The sequence below is a fragment of the Neolamprologus multifasciatus genome, chromosome 11, assembly GCF_963576455.1.
Source record: "Neolamprologus multifasciatus chromosome 11, fNeoMul1.2, whole genome shotgun sequence".
In the NCBI taxonomy this organism is placed as follows: Eukaryota; Metazoa; Chordata; class Actinopteri; order Cichliformes; family Cichlidae; genus Neolamprologus; species Neolamprologus multifasciatus.
Window position 1 is genome coordinate 11,110,210 of NC_140449.1, and position 20,888 is coordinate 11,131,097.

Genomic DNA, 20,888 nt, shown 5'->3' on the forward strand with positions numbered 1-20,888 from the left:
GCCACACATGCTGGATTAAACCACTTAAATAGAACCTGTCTGACAAAGTGAAGTAGGCTAAAGGATTTCAAAAAGCAACGTGACACGATCTAAAAGAACTTGACATATATCAGGCTGGATAAGGTTACAAAGCATTTTAAAAGCGCCTGGGATTCCAGTGAATGGTGGTGAGTGACATTATCCACAAATGGAGAAAACAAACACAATGTTTCACACAAAAAAAACCCAACAGTCAAACATGTTGGTGGCAGTGTGATGGTCTGGGGTTGCTTTGCTGCTTCAGGACCTGGTATAGTGGAACCATAAATTCTGCTCTCTACCTTAAAGTCCTGAAGGAGTCCTGCTGTTGTGCAGCAGGGACAATGATCTGAAATACCTTTGAACCTTTGAATAACTCAAAAACAATGACCCCCCCCCCCCCCCCCCCAACAAAAAAACTACTTGTGTTAGCTTTGGCTCACATATCCAAAAAATTCAGACCACTGTAATAACTTCTATTAAGACACCAGGACAATAAACAAAGCTAGCAGATCCAGACGCTGGCACCCATGTGTGAGGAGGTTATGTCATAGTATGTCACAGTATTACAACAAAGTAACCACTTCCAATGCAATGGAACCATTTGCTGTCTGCCAACATAAAACATAAGGTAACCTGATGAAATTGTATTACAGGTAACAAATGGGTTGGTGGGTGGGTACCATGGAAAATACTTAAAGTAGCAGCAGAATGCAGTGGTGTCTGACTTCTCAGCATTATTTGGGAATATTGCATTAACTGGTGTTTTGGTCATTACAGTAGGCTGGGCATGGAGACAGATGCATTCTGACAGTATCTCCACTCCTTAACTGATATTATACAGACTGATGCACATACATCAGTCTGTGTATTGGTCTGGAAAAGCATTTCTCGTGTTTCCAGATAGTGCTGCAAAACTCTTAACATATGAGCCCTTACAAAAATGTTCAGCAGTAGGAACAATGCACACACCATTAAAAGTATGCTTTTAACTCTCTGCTGTCTTCCCATAAAAAACAAACAAATATGCTGCAATAAAAGCTCAGGTTCCCATTCGTCCATCAGCACTGTGTCAGGGAAATTAATGACTCGTGTTTGTCACACAAATGACTCAGAGTTTTGTCTGTGAGAACGCTGGCATCACATGCAGCTATCAACAAATCCTTGATTGTTGATACAGCACTTAAGCCTTTGCTTTTCATAGCCCCCATTGCCCCATAATTTACTCCTATTAAATAACACCTGAATGTATAGTAAGTTCCACAGCAGATCCTCAGCCACACTGCAGTCTCTCTTATTGATCACATCAATTAGCATCCCAGCTCCAGCCCCCTTTTCTCACATTGTTCATACTCACAAATACTTGTATCTGTTTTAATCACCGGACGCAGGCAATGAGCAAGGAGCAGCTGTGTTTCGTAGGCTGGCTGCTTTGTTGCACTGGTGCGTTGGGAGTGGCAAAAACTGGAGTCCTGCACACAATGCTCCTCCCCGCACTGTGACTTATGTTGGGGTACGCCACTCCTGTTCTTGTGGGCCAGTCACTCTTGAGAGCACTCAGAGCACCTTCTCTCTCTCTCTGTTCCTCTCTCTCTTGATTTGCTGCAACCACTTTTCCTGCTTTAGATCAACATCCCTTCGTCAGAACCATCTCTCTCTTATTCTCAACGAGGCTCTAAAAATCAGCTCTAGAAGGTAAGAAACAAAACATTTCCTCACATGCATTTATTTTTTAACCTTTGAACACAACAGGTATTTAGACATGATCTAAAGGGTTAATCAACAATGGCAAGTTAGTTTTACTGCACCAAGTGTGACGAGACACATTTGCTTCTATCCACTCCTCACCACCATAAGAACCTGTCCTTACAAGCAGGGGAGATAGCTCAAGTTATTTGACTCCCAGCGACACATGCCTGATTTTTTACTGAGTGGGTGTTAACAGAGTTGATATGACTTGTTGATTCACCTGGCTGAATTTTAAGTAAACTGCAGAACCAGTAATATCACATTGAGTATTTTATAGATATGCCAACTGCCAACTCAAAATCCTATAAGGACCATGCATTTCTATTCAGGTGATAGTAAAAATTAAAAAAAAAAATCAAGTAACTGCACAATTAAGCTTTAGAAAAGGGAAAACTATTGACATATAAAATAAGTGCAATTAATGTATTCAGTAAGTCTTTGTATTACAAACCCAAAAGGCGGTTCATTTACAATAACAAACTATAAGTAACTGTGCTGTTTGCCTAATCTTGTTGTTTCTCCACTGTGTGAAACTTTACATCCAGCAAATCTGAGATGCACTGCAGTGTAAATATGTAATATGTCAAGCTTATTAATGCTACTAAAAACCACAAATAACAACTGAGCATGTAAAAAAAAAAAAAAAGGTGAGAAAGCAGTGGGAAAGAACTGAAACCAAAATTTACTTTACAGGGAGGAAGTGTTTGTCTCAGTGCTACTAAAATCACCCACAACCTTAAATACAGTTTAGTTTTTAAGCCCGACTCATGGCAATGATAGCCCGTAAAGCCAGAGATGAGTGAGCTCACATTACCAGTGGCTCAAAATACATATTGTTCCTTTACTGCAAATTAGCAGTATTATGCATTTACACACATCATTGCTTTATAGAATTATTTGTTTTATATTCCATCCTCAGACAACAGTCACTCATGCCTCCTCATGTTTGTTTTCATTGTGAGCTGCTTGGAGTGTAAGAACTTGTACTGTGTTTGTCTTGGCAGGTTGATTGTATATAATCTCATGTAGTTACAGAAACATACCTTGTAGTGAATGCAACATAGACACAGCAAAAACAGATTGGTTGCTATTTCTCTTCATGTGCTGGCTGACACTTTACTTGCTTTGTGTTGGAAACAGCTCCGGGAAATGTTAAGCACACGGTTATAAAGAAGAGACATAAGTGAAAGTCTAGGACGTGTATTGCACACATGGCTTCGAAATGTCAAGCACCTCGCGGGCAACATGTATCACAAACATTAAACTCGCTTGTTGCCATGTCAGCCAGTTGTGATCGCACCTTGTCGAGCACCTTTAGCCTGCTTGTTTCTACAGAAGTTGCTGTGGTAACTTAAGAGTTGTTTATAGATTAACAAACACTGGTCTTGTCGTTGTTGTTATTGCTTATAAAAGAGGAGTCAGATAGCCAATTTTATTCCTGGATTTATGAAGCTTAAATGGACAATAAACAGGAGAGACACAGAACTAGGGTTCCACCTAATCCGTAAAGTGGTTTTAGTCTGGTGAGGACAGATTTGACAGGCTGAGGGAGAATTACCTAACGGCTGTATACTGACAAATGGCTGCAATAACAGTGATGCAATCACACGTGAACATAACATGAGCAGAATAGTGTGGTGTGTTTCAGCAAATCTAAATAACACGATTATAATTGATTATTGATTGAATAACAAATGGTATTCGTATCAACTGGCATATTCATCTGTTGGTAAACTTCATGAATAAAAGGATGTTTTTGATTTTAATGAGTCCTCGCAAAGTGATGAATATAGATTGCTGATATATATTGCCCAATGTTTATGAGAGTAGCTTTAAAGGTTTTAATTGTGTGTAGCCCATCTATGCACACATGAAAAAAAGCTGCATTTCATGTTGCATGCCTGTGTGCGATGTGTAATCATAGCCAAAAAACTGTTTTGTTTTTTTGCATTTTAATACTTTATCCCTAAAAGATTTCTTCTGATTGAACAACCTCCCTCTGATTTGGATTTGGTTAAGCATCCATTTGGCTTGCGAGCACTTACTCATCTGTAGCAGTCCTGGTCACTGTTACGGCTCATCATGACTTTTTTAAAACATCTGCACATCTTCACCTTGAAAGATGCTTTTAGTGAGACCACACATCTTCTTTAACCCTATTTCTTGCCAACAGGAAATGGCTTCCAAACACAAGATGGGCTACAAGTGTCGGATAGCAGGAGTGATGCTTCTCCTCTTGACCAGCATCGCTGCCCTCGTTGCTGTTGCTGTTATCCAGGACACTTGGAGGTTTTTAAAATACAGCAAAGAGGTGAGCACATACGCGCATCAGCGCAATACTCCAGGATGCAAATATAAATACGCATGCTGTTATAAAGACAATGCATAAAAACTGCACCGAAGGATCAGAGACGGGGGATTCCTCATCAGTCTGCTTGCTGATGAGTGGCGGTTCTGATGAAACACGTTTAACTTTGCGTGTACTGTTAATGGCATTCAAAACAAACAGGCATGTTGGCCCTATTGCTATTTCCTCTTTTCCTTTTAATTAGAACTGAAAGCTTTTTGAAACAAGGGCTAAAAAAGAGGAAAAAAACTCACTGTGATGAGTTTCAGTTGCCGTTTTGCGTGTTTGTCATTCTCTTTTTGTGTATGTGTGTATGCTTTTTCATCAAGAGTGTGCCAGTGGTTTTTCACTTTTGCAGTTCTCACACTTCTCTAATTTGAGACTTTCTTTTCTGCTAAGGATACCATTACCCCACTATATCTCCATAAAGAAAATAGGCTTTTACTGCTGTTATGCAACATCTTTCACACAGAGGCCTGATGAAAGTCACGGTGGCTATTCTCTGCTTGATAGACAGCAGGCTGATTGGAAAATGTTTGTGCAATAATATTTTTTTTCTTCCTTCTTCCTGTTAGTACGGCATAGTGATAGACGCTGGCTCATCTCGTTCCAATGTGTACCTGTATGAATGGCCAGGAGCGAAGGAGAACGAAACAGGAATAGTGACTGAGACATTAAACTGTAAAGTTGATGGTGAGTCACATATAACAAAGAGAGGAGGGGGTGAGGGTTTCTGGCAAATTCTTTTTAGGCTTTTGCAAACAAAAGAAACAACATAAAGAATGTGTTTTAAATTGGAGACATTCTGGTTACTAGACACACACACGAGAATTTTAGCTTGGATTTGTGTCCTCAGGTAATGCAATCTCTGAGATGAAGGTTATCCCCGAGATCGAAGAAAAGACAATGGCAGGATTTAGGAAATGCATGGACATCGTCACTAAAACCATTCCTCCAACAAAACACAACAGTACGCGCCTGTTTCTCGGAGCTACAGCTGGAATGAGACTCCTGCAGTAAGAAGCTTTTGATTACTTATATTATTATTGTGTTTGTTATAAGTGTCAAAAGTGTTTTTTTATATTAATTAATTTTAGGCTTTTCTTGACCTTTCATGCACTGAATTGTGAGCCAATGACTGAAGAACTGCAAGACATAATGAAAATAAATACATATTTAGATCTATGACTTTATGTGTGTGTGGTGTGAATTTTTAATGGGTATAATGTATGATTTTTAAAGATGAGAATATCAAGACAGAGATGCAGAAATGTTCTTAAAGTGATGTATTTAATATTTTCAAATATGTGCTGTGGATTGAGTTTAAGAACATCCATTCAACTTCATTGGTGCTGAATTATGAATGCCGATTTTGCTGTGCAAGCATTGAAGAGACAAAAAGGGAGGTCTGCTTCACAGTAAAGCTTTGTGTCTTATATTCTCCCCCTTTTGCCTGATGGATCCCTCTGGATGCCTGGGGAAGCCCCAGCAATAAAAACACATTCAGACTAAAAGGCAGGACAAAACTTGGAATTTCGATCACATGGGTCAAACTCTGGGCCTGGGATCAAATATGGCTTTTGATACTTTCCAGCCCAAGGAAAGATGGTGACAAAAGCAGACCTTCTACGTAGAAGTAGGGGACAGAGTGTATTGTTGTTAAAGTATAACAAACATACAAAAGAAGGTTGGATTAGTTTGCATGAAATGATTTACAGTCATGTGAAAAAGGAAATCCTCTTTAGCATAATTTAAAAAACAAAACTCTAACATTATTTAAATAGATGAACACTCCTCATTGCTTCCAGGCACTGCGAATCAAACGCATCTGATTAACTGCTCATCAGCAAGTGTGAGCACATGGATAAAAGAAGATGTTTTGGCAGTTTATTGGTTTAGAGCATTTAGTTTTGTGTCAGCACGACGCCAAGCAGAAAATACATCTTATTATAAAATCCACAGTACAGTGAGAATCATTATTCACAAGTGAGAAATTATTAAGACAGTCGCGAATCTTCTGAGCGGTGGACTTTCCAGCAAATGCACCCCAAACTCAGACCATGCAACGCTCAGAGAAACAGCAGAAAGACAAAAACAAAACAACCAAAAATAAATAAAACCCACACATAAAACAGAGTTAATGACAGAAACATTAAAAAAAACATGTGCACATCTTAATGTTTTTAACATGACATATTGATCTCATTTTAAAAAACAGAGCCAAGCCTTCTAGCCTACATCATGAGTTCTGGCTTAGATGAGTTTAAAATAAAAAATAATAGCAAATAATAGCATCTAAAATACGTGTATTTGGCAAAATCTTTACCTGCTTCATTAATGATAGTGAATCCATTTGTCAACGTCTGTTTCTAGTGTGATGTCTAATCGTTCTGTTTTCTGCTGTGCTGTTAAGAATGAAAGATGCACAGAGGGCCAATAACGTCCTGGTAAAACTCAGACAATACCTGAGTTCCCTCCCCTTCATGTTTCAAAATGCTTCAGTCATCACTGGGCAGGAAGAAGGGCTTTATGGCTGGATCACTGTCAACTACCTAAAGGGAAACTTGGTAGAGGTATGACACAGCCTTCACCTGTCTGATCGATTGCCCAAAAGACAAGATAATTGCAGCTTCATAAATCTGCTATTGTATGTTTCATCGTTTATTAATCTTCGTTGTTTTTGCAGAAAAACGTGTGGAACGCATACGTACGGCCGCAGGGAGCAAAGACTGTCGGCTCCATGGATCTTGGAGGAGCATCAACACAGATTGCCTTTGCGGTCCAGGATGATCTCAAGGGAGCAGACTACTTGCGTGTCAAACTGTATGGTTACCCTTACAATGTCTACACACACAGTTTCCTCTGCTATGGCAAAAATGAAGCTGGGAAGTTGGTTCTGGAGAAAGTAGTGCAGGTGAATGACTTTTTCCTCTGTTTCTTTTACGAGTATGCACAGAAAAAAAATTGTGTCTTTCACTGAACTCTCATATTCCCAAGGTACTATAAGAGTGGTGGTTCTTTCCTTAGGTTGTTATGCGTTACTGTGCTATCGTTTAAGTGCAGTGGGAACGTCTGGCTCTTTGCACACATGTGCACTGCAAAATCCATTAATGGCCAGTTTGTGGAATGATTAGTGAACGCTGCTGTCCCTGAGCTGCTAACAGCCAAAGGATCCAGGGATGCATTATGTCATTAAGAATATTGATCGAACCGTGATTGTCGTCAAGCTAGTCTGGGAGAAATGCATCGTTTCTGGTAATTCATAGCTTCATTCTTGAAACTAATAGTGATTCTACAAGAAATATGCTGAAAGTGCATCAGAGTGATGGTATGACAGCTTAACCTTATAGTTTCTGTTTACTTCAGACTTTGTATGCGGTGTTGTATAGTTTAAAGAAATAAGCCCTACAGTGTGGAGATAATGTGCCTGTAAGGGCATAACGAATATCCATCCATTCATTTTTTCCCTCTTATCCAGTTCAGGGTTGGGGTCTTTTTCTGTCCTATTTATTTATAGATTTTGCCTTCTTCTTAAAAAATTGTCATCTTTTGACATTTTTTTTTAAATTTTTATTTTCCAGCAATCATCTAACCCCAAAAACATAACAAACCCCTGCTATCCTAAAGGTTTCAATACTACCAAAAAGGCATCATCAATTTTTGAGTCACAGTGTACAAAGAAACCGCAAAACTACGACCCCAATCAAGAGCTGACCTTCTTTGGTGGTGGCGACTCAGACAGCTGTGGGAAAGTAGTGAAATCCATATTTGATTTCAAGACCTGCTCCTCGTCACAGTGTTCCTTCAACGGGGTGGAGCAGCCACCAGTCACCGGAGATTTCCTGGTAACACGCAGTGCAAATATAACACATGAAAGCAAATAGATCACGATGCAAAACAACCTAGTGTGTGTGTTTCTGCTGGTCCGACCAGGCATACGCTGGATTCTTCTGGACTGCCGTGGCTCTGCAGTTGAATGGCACATCAAACATTAATCACTTCAACACCTCAGTTAGGAACTTCTGCCACAAAAACTGGGCAACGGTAAGTTTTCATACAGGTAGAAAATCAAGAAATTAAGGTGAGGAAGAACAGAAATCATGTTTAGGAAGGAGAGAATGACAGAATTAATGTGAAGGTAATTACATAAAATACGTTGTCATTTTCATTCATCAAGATTAGAACAGAAGGCACAACAGAAAGTAAACTACTCACCAGCTCTGACAATGCTATGCGCCCACATTTTCTTCTTATTGCTCGTGTGTCCACATTTTTTACTAGTAATATACACTGACTGGACACTCCATTAGGTACACCTTTAATGAGTTGCACCCCCTTCAACCTTCAAAACGGTGGCATTTAAAGGAGGATCAATTGGTACTAAGGGGCCCAAAATATGCCAAGAAAATATCCTCAACACCACATTGAACCATTAATACAAAGCTTTTTGCACCAAAGTCTGGCCCTATCATCTGAATGTCACAGCAGAAATCCAGGGTCATTAGACCAGGCAACATTTTCCCGCTCTTCTCTTGACCTTTAGTGAGCCTGTGCTTTTGTATACTCTGGTTGTCTGGCACCCAGCAACCATGCCACAAGTGGTTATTTGAGTTACTGTTCCCTTTCCTCTAAGCAGTCTGGCCATTCTCAGATGACCTCTGAAATCAACAAGGCATTTTCCCCAGAGAAATACCACTCACTCAATCCCAGTAGGTCTGCAGTTTATAAAAAACTCAGAGCACCCTCTCTCGGCACCAACACCATGTTTGAGATCATCTCCCTGACCCTCGATTTTGTTGCGAGTGTCTGCCACATCAGTTTTTAAAAACATGATCAGTTAGGTAACAAAGGCACTGTCAGGCCAAGAAAGTGATTTAGAGAGACATGCTTGTGCTAACCACAGCTGTAGAGTGCAGCTGTGCAAAAGAAACAAAGTTACTTCAGGATAAAGGTAATGAAATAAACTGCACTCCGTCTTTGTTACACAATATTTTCATGATCTTGATTAAATAATCGTTATCATTTCTCACTGAAATGGGATTAAACTGAAATTAATACAATTAGCTTGTGTCATTACAATCACGGGCTAAACTCTGATCTTTGTTTAACCTTCTTTCAGCTGAATGCACAAAAGAACGTCAAATTCATCGAGACCCACTGTTACGCAGGTCATTACGTCTTTACTCTGCTGGCAGATGGATACAAATTCGACACTGACACCTGGAAAAACATTAACTTTCAACAACAGGTTGGTTAAACAGCAGCAAATAAGACACAAATAGTATTCTTTTTATTTGAAAGTTCAACTACTGCCTTCTATGAGGCTAGTACATTACAATCCTCCCATTGTTCAAAGTTTATGGGTGGCTTGTGCTCTAATTCTTCTTGAAATATAACTGTAAGATGTACTAATTTGGTGAGAGTTGTTTTGGAAAGCTGTTGACAGTTGATACATGTTCAAATACAGGAAGCCATTTAACTGCCTTTGGCAGTTGTATGTGAATGAGGCCACCCACTTGAAACTGTTGTTGATGTCGTAGGAATAGTCTGCAATGAAAAAGCTAAAGAGCGGAAGGCATGCCATCAATTTGTCACAAAGAAACTCCCTCAGCAGAGGGATTCCTGGTCTTTGACACTTGGTATATTACTCATGATTCACAAAGGACGAACGATTACAGCCAATGTTTCCACACTGCAAAGAGCGTTCGACCTTTTGCACTCAAGACAAGACTTTTTAACAGCTGGCAATTCTCCCAATTTCCAACAATAGCGTTAGTGTGCAGTTTGGGATGTCTGCTACTTGATAGGTTCTTTCAAGACTTTGAGTTACGAGACAGACTGTTCTTTTTCTTCTTCTTTGGGTGCTATGACTCATCTTTTGCCCTACAGCTGTAATTATACAATTTCATGATTTTCATTCTGCTGACATGCAAGGTTGTGTACTGGTGTTGGAAGCATGTGGTTTTAACAAATATAAAACATTCAAATGACTTGTTTTCTTTCTTTTCCTCTAGGTAAAGAAAACTAATATAGGCTGGAGTTTGGGCTACATGCTGAGTATGTCCAACATGATTCCTTCCGAAGTGAAGAAAATCCCTCCTTTGACAAACCCCGTCTTTGCCGGCCTCATCTTTCTATTTTCGGCGCTAACAATTATGACTGCTGTCTTAGTGTTCATCATCTTCATTCGCACCTGCTACTGAGAGCGTAGTTTACAGAGGGAATCACTGGCTATTGAAAGGCCTGGGAACTGCTGTAATTCTGCAAGAGGTTCGGAGAATCCTACAGTTGCATGTGCCAAGATGCCTGGACTGGACGTTAACAATCAAATGTGTTATTATTCAGGTTGAGACATGAACTAGCTTTTAGTTAAAAAAAACAAAACAAAACTGAAGAGCCTCAAAATCAATGCAGTACGTTGTGCTGGCATCTTTGAGGGTTTTAGCTTCAGATAAAATATGTAAAAGCAGCTTTAAAAAGCATTAGACCACTCTTCATTCTCTACCTCAGGGAATCTTACAAAAATTAATGTACTTTTTTTTTAATTTAGTTGACTGTGCTCAACAAAATAGTGATAGTGTTTGTCTAAATGGCACAAAAATATAAGAGCATCCATCAGTCTCCATGTGCTTGTTCTTGTTGTGCAATTCCCAAAATGAGTCGAACGCCCGCTTTAGACCAGAGCATGAGTTACTGTTTCTTTCCCTGCATTTTACATGTTATAGCACTGAAAATGGTAGCAAATTGTTGTACTGTAGCTTTAATGTATTGTTTTATATTGTGTATGGTCTTGCCAAACTTTAAGCGCACAACGATGGGTTTTTTGAATTAACATTTCCCTAATAAATGATGCCATTGTCTCATTATTTTCATATCAGTTTAAAATTATTTACATACAACCTACTTAACTAATTTTGGTCATCACAGAAAGTCATTCAGTGCTACAGCAGTTCTACGTGCTTCTCTTGTTTTAACTAAACGCATCATAGTCGTATATTGCTGCAGTGAGTTATAAAAGGCTTGCATTCTGAGCAAAGTATTGTTGGGTAGTTGTACACAAGTGGTTCATTCAGTTGTATAAATGCAGTTTGGGAAAAGATAAATTAAGCCGTGTTAGCAATGACAATCCATTAGTGTGAAGCACATGGATGGATGGATGGATGGACTTGAAGCAGAGACACTGTTTTTACATCCTGCTTATTCAGCTGGTAGATGAAACTGGCAACTGTTACAAAGTAATATTTTGGTACTTTCCTCGTTATTTATTATTTCTTTATAAAGGAAAGATGAATAAAAATAAAGATTTCATGACAGTAATTTGTTCACAGGGACAGCAAGTATGATGTATGACTAAACTGCATGAATAAAACTGTCTCTTGACATTTTGTTGTCATTGCACTGGAGAAAATGATGCATGATTGTCATTTGATGCACACTGCTTGCACTGTTTCTGCTTTGGCAATAATGAGCTCTCTTGTCAGTACTGTATGTAATAAACTTCTCAACTAACTGCATCTTTTTGGAGCTGTAGTTTCATAATCTCGCTTGGTGAAACTAAACGCTTAAACGTTTTTAATCCTTTACAGCAGTTAAAACCATTTTGCGTGTGTGAACTTACCTTGGTCACTTACTAAAATTGCACAAGTGCACACCAATGGACTTTCAGTCCTTTCCTTCTACACGAAACAATAGCGTACTCCAGTGGTAGTGTGTTGTTCCTGCAGAATATCCAGGACGAGTACGGATTTGACTTCGTTTTTGTTATTTTTTATTGAAAGTTTCGACTAAAAAGAAAAAAAAAAACAAAGAAACAAACAAAAAGACACATCTGAAGCTACAGGAATATCCACTGGTTCTACAGACACTCTCAAAAATCACAATTTTAAAGACATGGGAGGCATGTGACCAAGCAAATAAAAAAAAAAGCTAAGTTACTTCTGTTGCATCTTCTTGTACACACCTGTACAAAAAAAGATCTTATAAATATTACTTTTGATTTTGAGTTCTCTACTCTCTTTCACTCCCTACCCCTGTTTATTTTAGAGCTTTCTATCCATTTGATTTTGGTTAAACCAATTTTGTTTTCTCCTGTGTCCATTCGTTTCCTGTGTCTCTCCTTAGCTTCCTTTCATTGGTGGAAAGTCAAGGCGTGTGAGTCTTCGAGGGCGTGACCTCAGAACCAGTGCGAGCCAGTTAAAGTTAATCTTAAGTTTTCTTCTGTTCTCAACCGATATTCTCTAGGCACAATAATGCACGTTTGTGTTTCTTTCATCTTTATTCTGCTTAAAATGATCAATTACAGTCACTCTGGAGGTGCAAATATTCCACGGAGACCCAACATAAGACAACCTCAATCCCCAATACTGAAAAGTGTTTAGCAGCTCACACATAATCATCAAAAAGAAAAAAAAAAACAAAAAGTAAAGGCAACATAAAAGTAATTCTCCTTATTTTTTTAGGAGAATATATATAAGCTGAAATCATTTCGTTCAACAGGAATGCCCTTTCCTCTCACAGAGATCATCAACCTGTTCATATTTTCAGTGGCTTGTGTTTGGCAAGAACGAGACAAAACAGTGAGTTGGGACTTAGATTATGCAAAACAATTAAATCTGTCATATTTTGGGAAGCATTCATCGCGAGCTATGCCGTCTCGGCGTTGTTATGCAAGGTCAGTCGATGAGGCCTCGGCAGGATGTCGTTGGGTGTCTAATAAAAAGTAGCTTTTTCACCAGGATTCCACAGGGTTTTAGATGCGGTGGTAGTTTGAACACATGACGCACAAAACATTTCGTCCGATTGAAGCAAATGTGCTAAAGGACCAACTGCATGCTCTCATTCACTGATCATTTCACGCAGCAACAGCTTGACAAAAACCAAAAAGCAGATTCAAAGTGGAAAAAATTAAGAAAAAGCAACAGGAAGATCTCTTTACAACTTAGTTTCTTCATCTTTGGTATAAAATATGCCACCCGCGGGCTGTATTTTTGTTCAACAGTTAAGAAAGACTCAAGAAACTGTCAACAGTTTTACTAAAACTATTGCTTTTTGCACATTTAAAAATCCTAGCTTTTTTTTCTCTGCTTTTTCTCAAAGTCAGAAATGTTCCTTTTTCTTTTTGCAATGAGACAAGCAAGCAGGCAAAGGAAAAACTTTTAAAAGCACTGCAATGAAAAAAATAAAAATACAAAAAAAGTGGTGGAGAAACTGAATTTCTTTCCCATGATTGAACTAAACTGCATTTCCAGGAAGCGGTGGGCTGACCGCTCCCACAAGTTGTAAAAGGATTTTTTTCCCTAGTCAACCAACATCACCTGCACTGTACCACATAATTTAAAATCACCTTCATACAAATACAACCTTTTTTTGTCTTATACAGATAGCTTTGTAGATTTCATTTCTGAGGCTCTCAAACTCAAAGAACCCTTTAAAAAAATCATTCAACAACTCAGTCCTTTTTTTTAAATAATTCAACACTTGGAAACTTTTTTCCCCAAAGTTTGAGAAAATTAAGGCAATAAAGATTTACGAAAACACTAATATTCTAGAAAACTACTCAAATAATAAAAAGAATGAAAATAATGTAGCTTAATATCAAAGGAAGACAGCCCGTTTTTGTTCAAGACTTGGCTTCCTTCTATTTTCAATAAAAAAGTCTGAAAATCTACCTGCACATTCAAATGTTCATTTTTTTCTGTACAGTTGGTTGACTTTAGATTTCTCTTACGTCCCCTTATCTGTTTTTTTTCCTTTGGAGGCAAAGTCCAGTCTCATGGTGAAAAATGAAAACTCAAAGTTGGAGACCGCCATTGATTTCATTGTCTTTGAGTTTAGCAAACCATCATTTGCTTTTTCTTCTGTCTTTTTCTTAGTTCAACCAGGTAAGAAAGATATTTTTTTTTCTTCGTTTTGTCTTTTATTTGGTGCCCGTGCACAGTGGAAGCATTCTCCCGTCAGTGATGTCCATGTCACCTCTGTTTTTGTTTTTTGTTTTGTCCCGTTTCCTTTTGATACTCTGCGTCTCCAGCGCCTTCGTGCAGTCCTCCTAAAGGCAATGCAGCAATGATTCCTACCAATCCTGTTATCTAAAAGAGACAGAAAAGTCAGTGAGCGAGGACGTGACTGAGGGAACCATGAACAATGTTACAGTTTTTTTTTGTAAGCAGGCACAACAGTCTTTGTACAATCACTGTGTGTAAAGGAAACCACCCGTCGGTTATCTAGAAGGCAGAAAAACAAGATAAACACCAGGAAAAAGATAAAAAGCCAGAAGGAGAATTTTGCAAACAAAGGTTGCCATGCATCTGTGACCAAAACAGAAAAAGCGCGGCATAATCTGGGAATTGTACTGCAGTCCTTTATAGCTGATGCTGTTCATTTTTCCAGATACAGTCAGGATGCACCAGCAGTACAAGACCATGTGAAAAAAATTACAGACTTGCAATCATCACACTTACTTAGTCTGCTGGTAAGAGTAGGCTGTGGCGTGATCTCCTGTGTTCTCCACAGGTAAAGGCTGCTGCCCACTGGCGTCCTGTGAGGAGGGGGCAGCTGTCTGTGGAGAGGGGTCTGTCACCACACCCTGAACAGGGGGAAAAAGACAGATATTAAGGAACGAAACAAAGCCTTGAAACTTTGGGCAATTATATTAAAGTAGGGACTGGGTTTGGTGTAAATGATTTCTCTCATTGAGTTATACAGATTGCCAAAGGCTAAGCAAAACTAATATATCACAAAATATATGTGTTTAATCAGCAGTTTTCATTTCAAATGAAAGTTTGCAGGTTGTTTCTGTCCTTACGTCCACTGTGATGGCCGAGGCAGGCACTGCAGTGTACTGGGGAATGTAGGTTCCTTGCATAGGAGCAGCCGCTGCAGCAGGCATGTACTACAGATAAAAGGGGAAGAACACAGACTGTGTCATTTGTCTTATGATCATTTCACATTTTAGACTGAAAACAGAAGCACCGGGGCAGTTTTTCCTCTGCTCTAGCGCTTTCTACTCTGAGAAAAACACTGAAACTGCAAGTGTACAATTATATTACACATATAACTCAAAGGATAAAACAAACACATGCACACACAGCACGATGAGCTGACTGCCAAAGGGAGACTTACAGTGCCTGTTGGGCCCAGAGACAGGTGGTTCATCTGCTGGGTTAGAGGAGCCATTACACTGGAGGGGTGAATAGACAAACTGGGCTCAATGGCAGCAGCTGGAGTGATCACAGCACCCTGGAGTAGAAATGGAAGGATACAAATCCAGTCAGCTTATAGCTAATAACTTATTTGGAGTCAAAAGTGATTTGGAGTCACTCAGTGATATTTAATTCAGATGCAGGAATCAATATATGATCAGATGGTGGAGAAAGGAAATTAAATCGGAAGAAATGTGGAGATTAAAAAAGAAAAAAATAAGCTGAGTAAAGAGACAACAGCTTTAAGCAATTTGCAGGCAAACATAACAAAGAAAAGGGAGGAAAAAGATTCAGAACAACTTTGACATGTTGGTTTACAAAAAACAAAAACAATGCTGAGACCTTAATGGCAAAATTGCTAAAGAGACCTCTGGCTAATATGTCGGTTCCGTGTCGGGCTCGAAGCTTTACTTTGTTTGCCAGCGAGAGACAGAGAGAGGTGTTGAAACAGAACTTATTGTTTCGGAGGAAAACACGAACACAGTGTACAGTCGAGTCTTAATAGCTTACTTACAAATGGGCTCGTCAGACACTCTGTTTGGCTGCAGTGGTTATTATATTTACATGCTTCCAGCTCCCGTTTCTGGAAGGTCATTTGCTGAATGATAATTTTTAAAAATATTTCTTCACATCATTATGCGACCGCAAGTAGGGGTGACATGGGCCACGAGATTGAGACACGGGCATTAGAGCCTCTTAATGCACGTTTCATTTGGGTTTCCACCGGCATGGAATTACCAAAAATAGAGAGGGCATAGCTAACATATGAAACAGGAAAAGACCCCCGTGTAATCCATTTATTTCAACAAAGTAACCGTATTCTGAATACCACCTTTTTAAACAGTAACTGTAATGGAGTACAGTTACTCATATTTTGTATTTTAAATACGTAACACCGGTACATGTATTCCGTTACTCCCCAACACTGTTTACAGCTTAAACACATAATTAAAAAAAACATCTATAAACTACTGTATAAAGTATAATCTACTAAAGGGTTCTGATCACTCATTAACCTATCAAAGTAAGAAAGTGTAGTGTACAACGTCTTTTAAAGCAATGACACATTGTAGTTTTTTAAGCTGAAGTAAAAAAATTGCAGCTAGAAGAAGTAGTTACATTTGATGACTGCAAATTGTGCGAGTTTGTACATGAGCAACACAACCAGTCAGCAGGTTTGGCAGCAAGGCTTGACAGAACCTGCTTGCGAATGGAGCAGAGACGCTTTTACTGTAAATCTCTTGAGTGTGAAGGCCTTTGAAGCAGTCTAACACCTTGATGCGCTGAGATCTACTTTTCCAATACAGCTCTGCTACAACTTCAACAGCTCTGTAAAGATTTAATAGGAGACTGTGTACTCTGGTTATTTGTGATGGATGTTTAACTACACTTCCCATGAGCACAGACAGCATCAGTGGTTATGTATTGGTGCTGCTCTTGAGAGCAGTCAGCACCTCTACAGCTTCAAGTTGAGACATAACGTTAGAAGAACACAAGTATTAAATTTAGGTATTTTAGGCACACGCCTGGCTGTATGGCAGACGACTTAACAGCTTTGAATCTGTAGGGTTTCTCTGGGAGGCTCGCAACAACGAAACCACACATAAGCACATACAGTACACACATTTTCAAAGCAAGGAAAGTTCTAGATATCTGAAGTGCTCCCTTTGAATGCATATACAGTCTGACAGAGTTGTTCACAGTTAAGAATCTGTAAGGTAAGATCCTTATGACTGCAGGCTTTACAGGAAAAAACATGCACGCGTGCACACACTGCAAACAAAGATTGTCAGAGCTGTTAACAAAAGGTGCAATGCTCTCCTTCCTGACTGCTGTCTTCATAGAGAGATCTGTTTGCAGAACACAGCAGCATGGTTATCAGAAATGCTCTGTAAACACTTTCCTCAGCATTACAAGTGAATGAGACGAAAGCCTACACACACACACACACACACACACACGAACAGATGCATCAACAGATCTACCCTCAAACCTGCACAAAAGCTTTGGCTCATGCAGGTAAATTTACCAGCCAGAATCGTATTAACACCCAAGCTTTTCAACCATCTAAATAATACGTTCTCTCTTCTAATGAATTCTCATCCTCCGTTTCTCTTTCTTTCACTTCATCCAATCTCACAGCAGGTTTCCAGGCAGAAACGAAAAAATGAAACCCACAATGAGTAGCTGTCTGCTCTGATTTATAGCTCTACAAGTGATCAACTCTCCATCTCTGTATGGGTCTGCACCCGGGCACTATGTATTAGTATGTAATGAGTGCAGTTGTATGTTATGGTGTGCGTGTTTTTAATGCATCAGACGATTTTCCTGGGGTATGCGATAAATGAGCCCACATGACAGTTATGGCTTCCCTGAGGACATGACTTAAAAAAACAAAAACAAAAACCCCACACAGAATCTACTTCAACTTTGAACTTGCCCTCTCTCCCTCTCCCCTGTCATTTTCCCATAAAAGAAGAGAAGCAGACTGACTGCTGCAAGCAGTCTGAAAGCGTCAAATACACAGTATTAGTGATAATGATACTTGTTTATTGAGAAAACCCCTAAATGCTGTTTTTATGATGGGCGCTCCATGTGCGTGAGAATGCAAAGAGTTTTGAATTGGCATTATTTGTTCTTACTAAGGTGGTGTGCTACGAACTGCAGATGTTTCTATTATTCTATAAGCTGATTTCCTGAGACCACACCCTCTTTATCACTGCTTTATCAACACACAAAGTACACTGGCTTTTCGGCGTAAAGCCAGACAAGTACTCCTTGGTTCCCGGCTTTATACATGCACCCGCGGGCATGCACCTGTGACAGTTCTGCACACACGGGATCTCGCGGTTAGGAAACAAAACAAAACAAACGTGAGGTATAGAGCTCTATTTGCAAGCCCTGATATTGTACACTGCCTTTGTCTCCTGCAGAGCTGAAATCCCAGTTCTTTAGATGTCTCATTACAGCCCTCCTCAATAAGTAGCATTGATTGTGTGTGTGTGATTTTTTTATTTTTTTTTGCGTGGTTTGGCTAATGCATTCATTTCCTGTAGGGGGATTTGTGAGTAATTATGTACAAAGACATCCTCTCACTAATTAAGATGTAAAGACAGGCAGTTCAAGTAATCTGGGCATCCCACCAAGGCGCAGAAATGCACAATCCTTAAGGCAGTGTGTGTACAGGTGTGTTTAATGTGTGTGTACATTAATCAGGCAGTGTGTAGCTACACTGGTGTCTGTCAGTAATCACAGTTGTGTGAGCCTCTACTGCTCCTTTTTTTAATAAAGTAAAGCACATTTGGTTTTTATTTGAAATAACGTCAACCTCAGTAATTTTACAAATGACCATTTAAAAATGCAATTCTTAATCATAAATAATGTATTATTTTAAAGTAATATTTAAAAAAACCCTACAAAACATGTAACCTAATGCAAATTTATCATATAAAATTCAAATTCCCCTCCTAAAATCCACAGTTTTTTTAATTGTGTTAGCACAGCTGAAAACGATTGTACTGATTACATAAGCAATAAATTTACTTCTGTGTCTGAAACATAAGGGTTCCTGGTTTTGATTACAGTCAACATTACTAAAAAAATAACTCAGTTTTCTTGTTTTTAGAAGTAAATGCTATTGCACGAGGCAAACTGAACAATCTGAAATTTCGGTGTTTATTTCAGCATTGTGTAGTATTCTCTGGTGACAGTACAAAGTGGTTAGTTTGAGAAAAAGATCGTTCATAGGTCCTCAACTGGTCACTGCATTAAATGGTTCCGTAAAACACCAGCCTGCAGGTGATTTTTAGATGCTGGCCTTCTATAGACAGGGGAAAAAATCCCCAAAACACAACACGCAAATATTGGGCAGATGTAAGTTTTCAGACATGAAATGATGCTGGAATAGTGTTTGACAGCATCTGCTAAGTGTGGTGGAGGAAATTTGATGGTTTGAGGCTTTGGTCGTGTTAAAGTGGGAGATTTGTACAGCATATAAAAGATCTTGAACAAGAGAAAGGAAGGCTTTCACTCTATTTTGTAGTGCCATACCCTGTGGATACAGCAGGACTGGAGTTGATTTCCAAAGCAGCGCCAACATTCATAGGTTCTACTCAGAAAAAGCAGTCAGCTGGTGTTTTGCCTATAATGGAGTGGCCAGCGCAGTCACTGGCTCTTAACTACTGATCTGTTATGGGAACAGAAAAACGGCCAGAGTGCCAAAGGGCTGCAAGGCTGCAAAACTGAGAAAGTACACAGTACAAAATAGTTCCATCAATCAAAAATATTTTTTTTATCTAATGTCATTAACGTCTATTCCTTTTCACTGCAAATCTATTAGATTAGGTTTTCATGAATTTAAATATCCTAGTTGACCCCAAACCTATGAGCAATAGCGTATGTGCATTTTTAATCCATGAAAACAGCACACAGCATTGATGTTTGTTCTCTTGTTCTAACCTTTTAATTAGACTCATTAATTTCTTTAACGACCAAGTGTCTCACATTCCAATTTTGGTGCCACAAGCGTTTAAAAATCTCAAATAGATGGACTGTTAACCAGAGGAGGTGTGCGCATGATCATCTAGCTAAAAGTGTCAATGAGTGCATACCATTTATCAAAGTTACCAGTCATTAACTGCAGTACAGCAGTGAGGAAGCCTCTGCTACCATAGGAACAGACTTAAGCTGCTGTGTCTCTCAGTCTCCCTCCCTGATGCGGCTTTAATTTGTCAAGCTCTTCAGTATCCAGGAAATACAATAACTACCCCTCATCTTTGTTGTCTAACAGGGAATTTGACTATACATAGACAAGGGTGGAGAACAGATGTGCACAGCCCAAACATGCTTTTGCAGCGGCTGTTTTCGTTTCTTTGTTCTCAATATATTCACTGTAATCCCTTCTTTCCTCTTTCCCTGCGCCTCCTTCTCGCCCCTGTCCGCCTTGTCAAATCCGCCGTGTTTATTTATTTATTTTCTCTTTCTCCAAACCATCAATCTCTGCTCAAGCTCACCCTGTCTTTTCCCAAGTCTTAGGAAGTCATATCAAGCGGCCTGCCAAATAATTAGATGGGACATTTGTTTGAAAACACATTTACAGAAGGGTATTATCCCTGCTCAGAGACATAATTTTAATCAGACAAGACAACAGAATGTGTTTAAGATTTGCCAGACAGACATAAAGAGGAAGACAGAAGACAGGGAGAGAGAACAACAGAGGGGGAGCAACAAATTCTGAACACTAAAGATTTTTGCCAACCATGGCAGATACGATTGCAGAAATTTGCACCGCCTTACGTACCTGCCCCGATAAACCCCTTCACCCCATGAATGACAGAATAAAATCATACAACCTTTTTTAGGACAGTTGTACAGATAAACCCCCTGAATGTAAGCACATTCATCTCTTACAGGCTACTTTAACAGATACACTATATTGACGAAGGTACTGGGGCACCATTAGAGCTGCAGGAGCTGCTTAACAGTTTTAGCTCTGATGCTGATGCCACAGGCATCAGCACCATGCTCAAATTCAGTGAGCTCTTAAGAACGAGCCAGCATCGCCGGGACTAAAAACA

General features: G+C 39.3%; 2 protein-coding genes across 8 annotated transcripts in view; one reads left to right on the forward strand and one right to left on the reverse strand.

Moving 5' to 3' along the window:
* The first annotated feature begins 1,534 nt into the window (after positions 1 to 1,534).
* entpd3 (ectonucleoside triphosphate diphosphohydrolase 3) lies at positions 1,535 to 10,503 on the forward strand. Its single transcript, XM_085176064.1, has 10 exons — positions 1,535 to 1,713; positions 3,941 to 4,078; positions 4,690 to 4,807; positions 4,971 to 5,130; positions 6,528 to 6,687; positions 6,801 to 7,028; positions 7,696 to 7,959; positions 8,048 to 8,158; positions 9,234 to 9,362; positions 10,129 to 10,503. Exons 2-10 carry the CDS (start codon positions 3,944 to 3,946, stop codon positions 10,315 to 10,317), a joined length of 1,494 nt encoding a protein of 497 aa, XP_085032190.1. The 5' UTR covers positions 1,535 to 1,713; positions 3,941 to 3,943; the 3' UTR covers positions 10,318 to 10,503.
* A 161-nt stretch (positions 10,504 to 10,664) lies between these two features.
* Positions 10,665 to 20,888, reverse strand: part of LOC146507864 (RNA-binding motif, single-stranded-interacting protein 3-like) — a 168,910-nt gene continuing 158,686 nt past the window's right edge. For 5 of the 7 annotated variants that reach the window (XM_085176072.1, XM_085176071.1, XM_085176073.1 and 2 more), the window contains 4 exons: positions 15,233 to 15,349; positions 14,916 to 15,002; positions 14,572 to 14,696; positions 10,665 to 14,199 (listed from right to left, as the gene is read on the reverse strand). In XM_085176072.1, the coding sequence (XP_085032198.1) occupies positions 14,196 to 14,199; positions 14,572 to 14,696; positions 14,916 to 15,002; positions 15,233 to 15,349 (333 nt within the window). In that variant the 3' untranslated portion in view covers positions 10,665 to 14,195. Of the gene's footprint in view, positions 14,200 to 14,567; positions 14,697 to 14,915; positions 15,003 to 15,232; positions 15,350 to 20,888 lie in introns of those variants that run through there. The other 2 variants (XM_085176074.1, XM_085176068.1) reach the window with 1 other exon arrangement.

Excerpts from the sequence above, each read along its gene's own strand:
- entpd3 (XM_085176064.1), top strand. The coding sequence starts at position 3,944 with ATGGCTTCCAAACACAAGATGGGCTACAAGTGTCGGATAGCAGGAGTG. Across the intron at positions 5,131-6,527 it reads GCTGGAATGAGACTCCTGCA|AATGAAAGATGCACAGAGGG; the intron begins GTAAGAAGCTTT and ends TGTGCTGTTAAG. Across the intron at positions 7,960-8,047 it reads CAGTCACCGGAGATTTCCTG|GCATACGCTGGATTCTTCTG; the intron begins GTAACACGCAGT and ends TGGTCCGACCAG.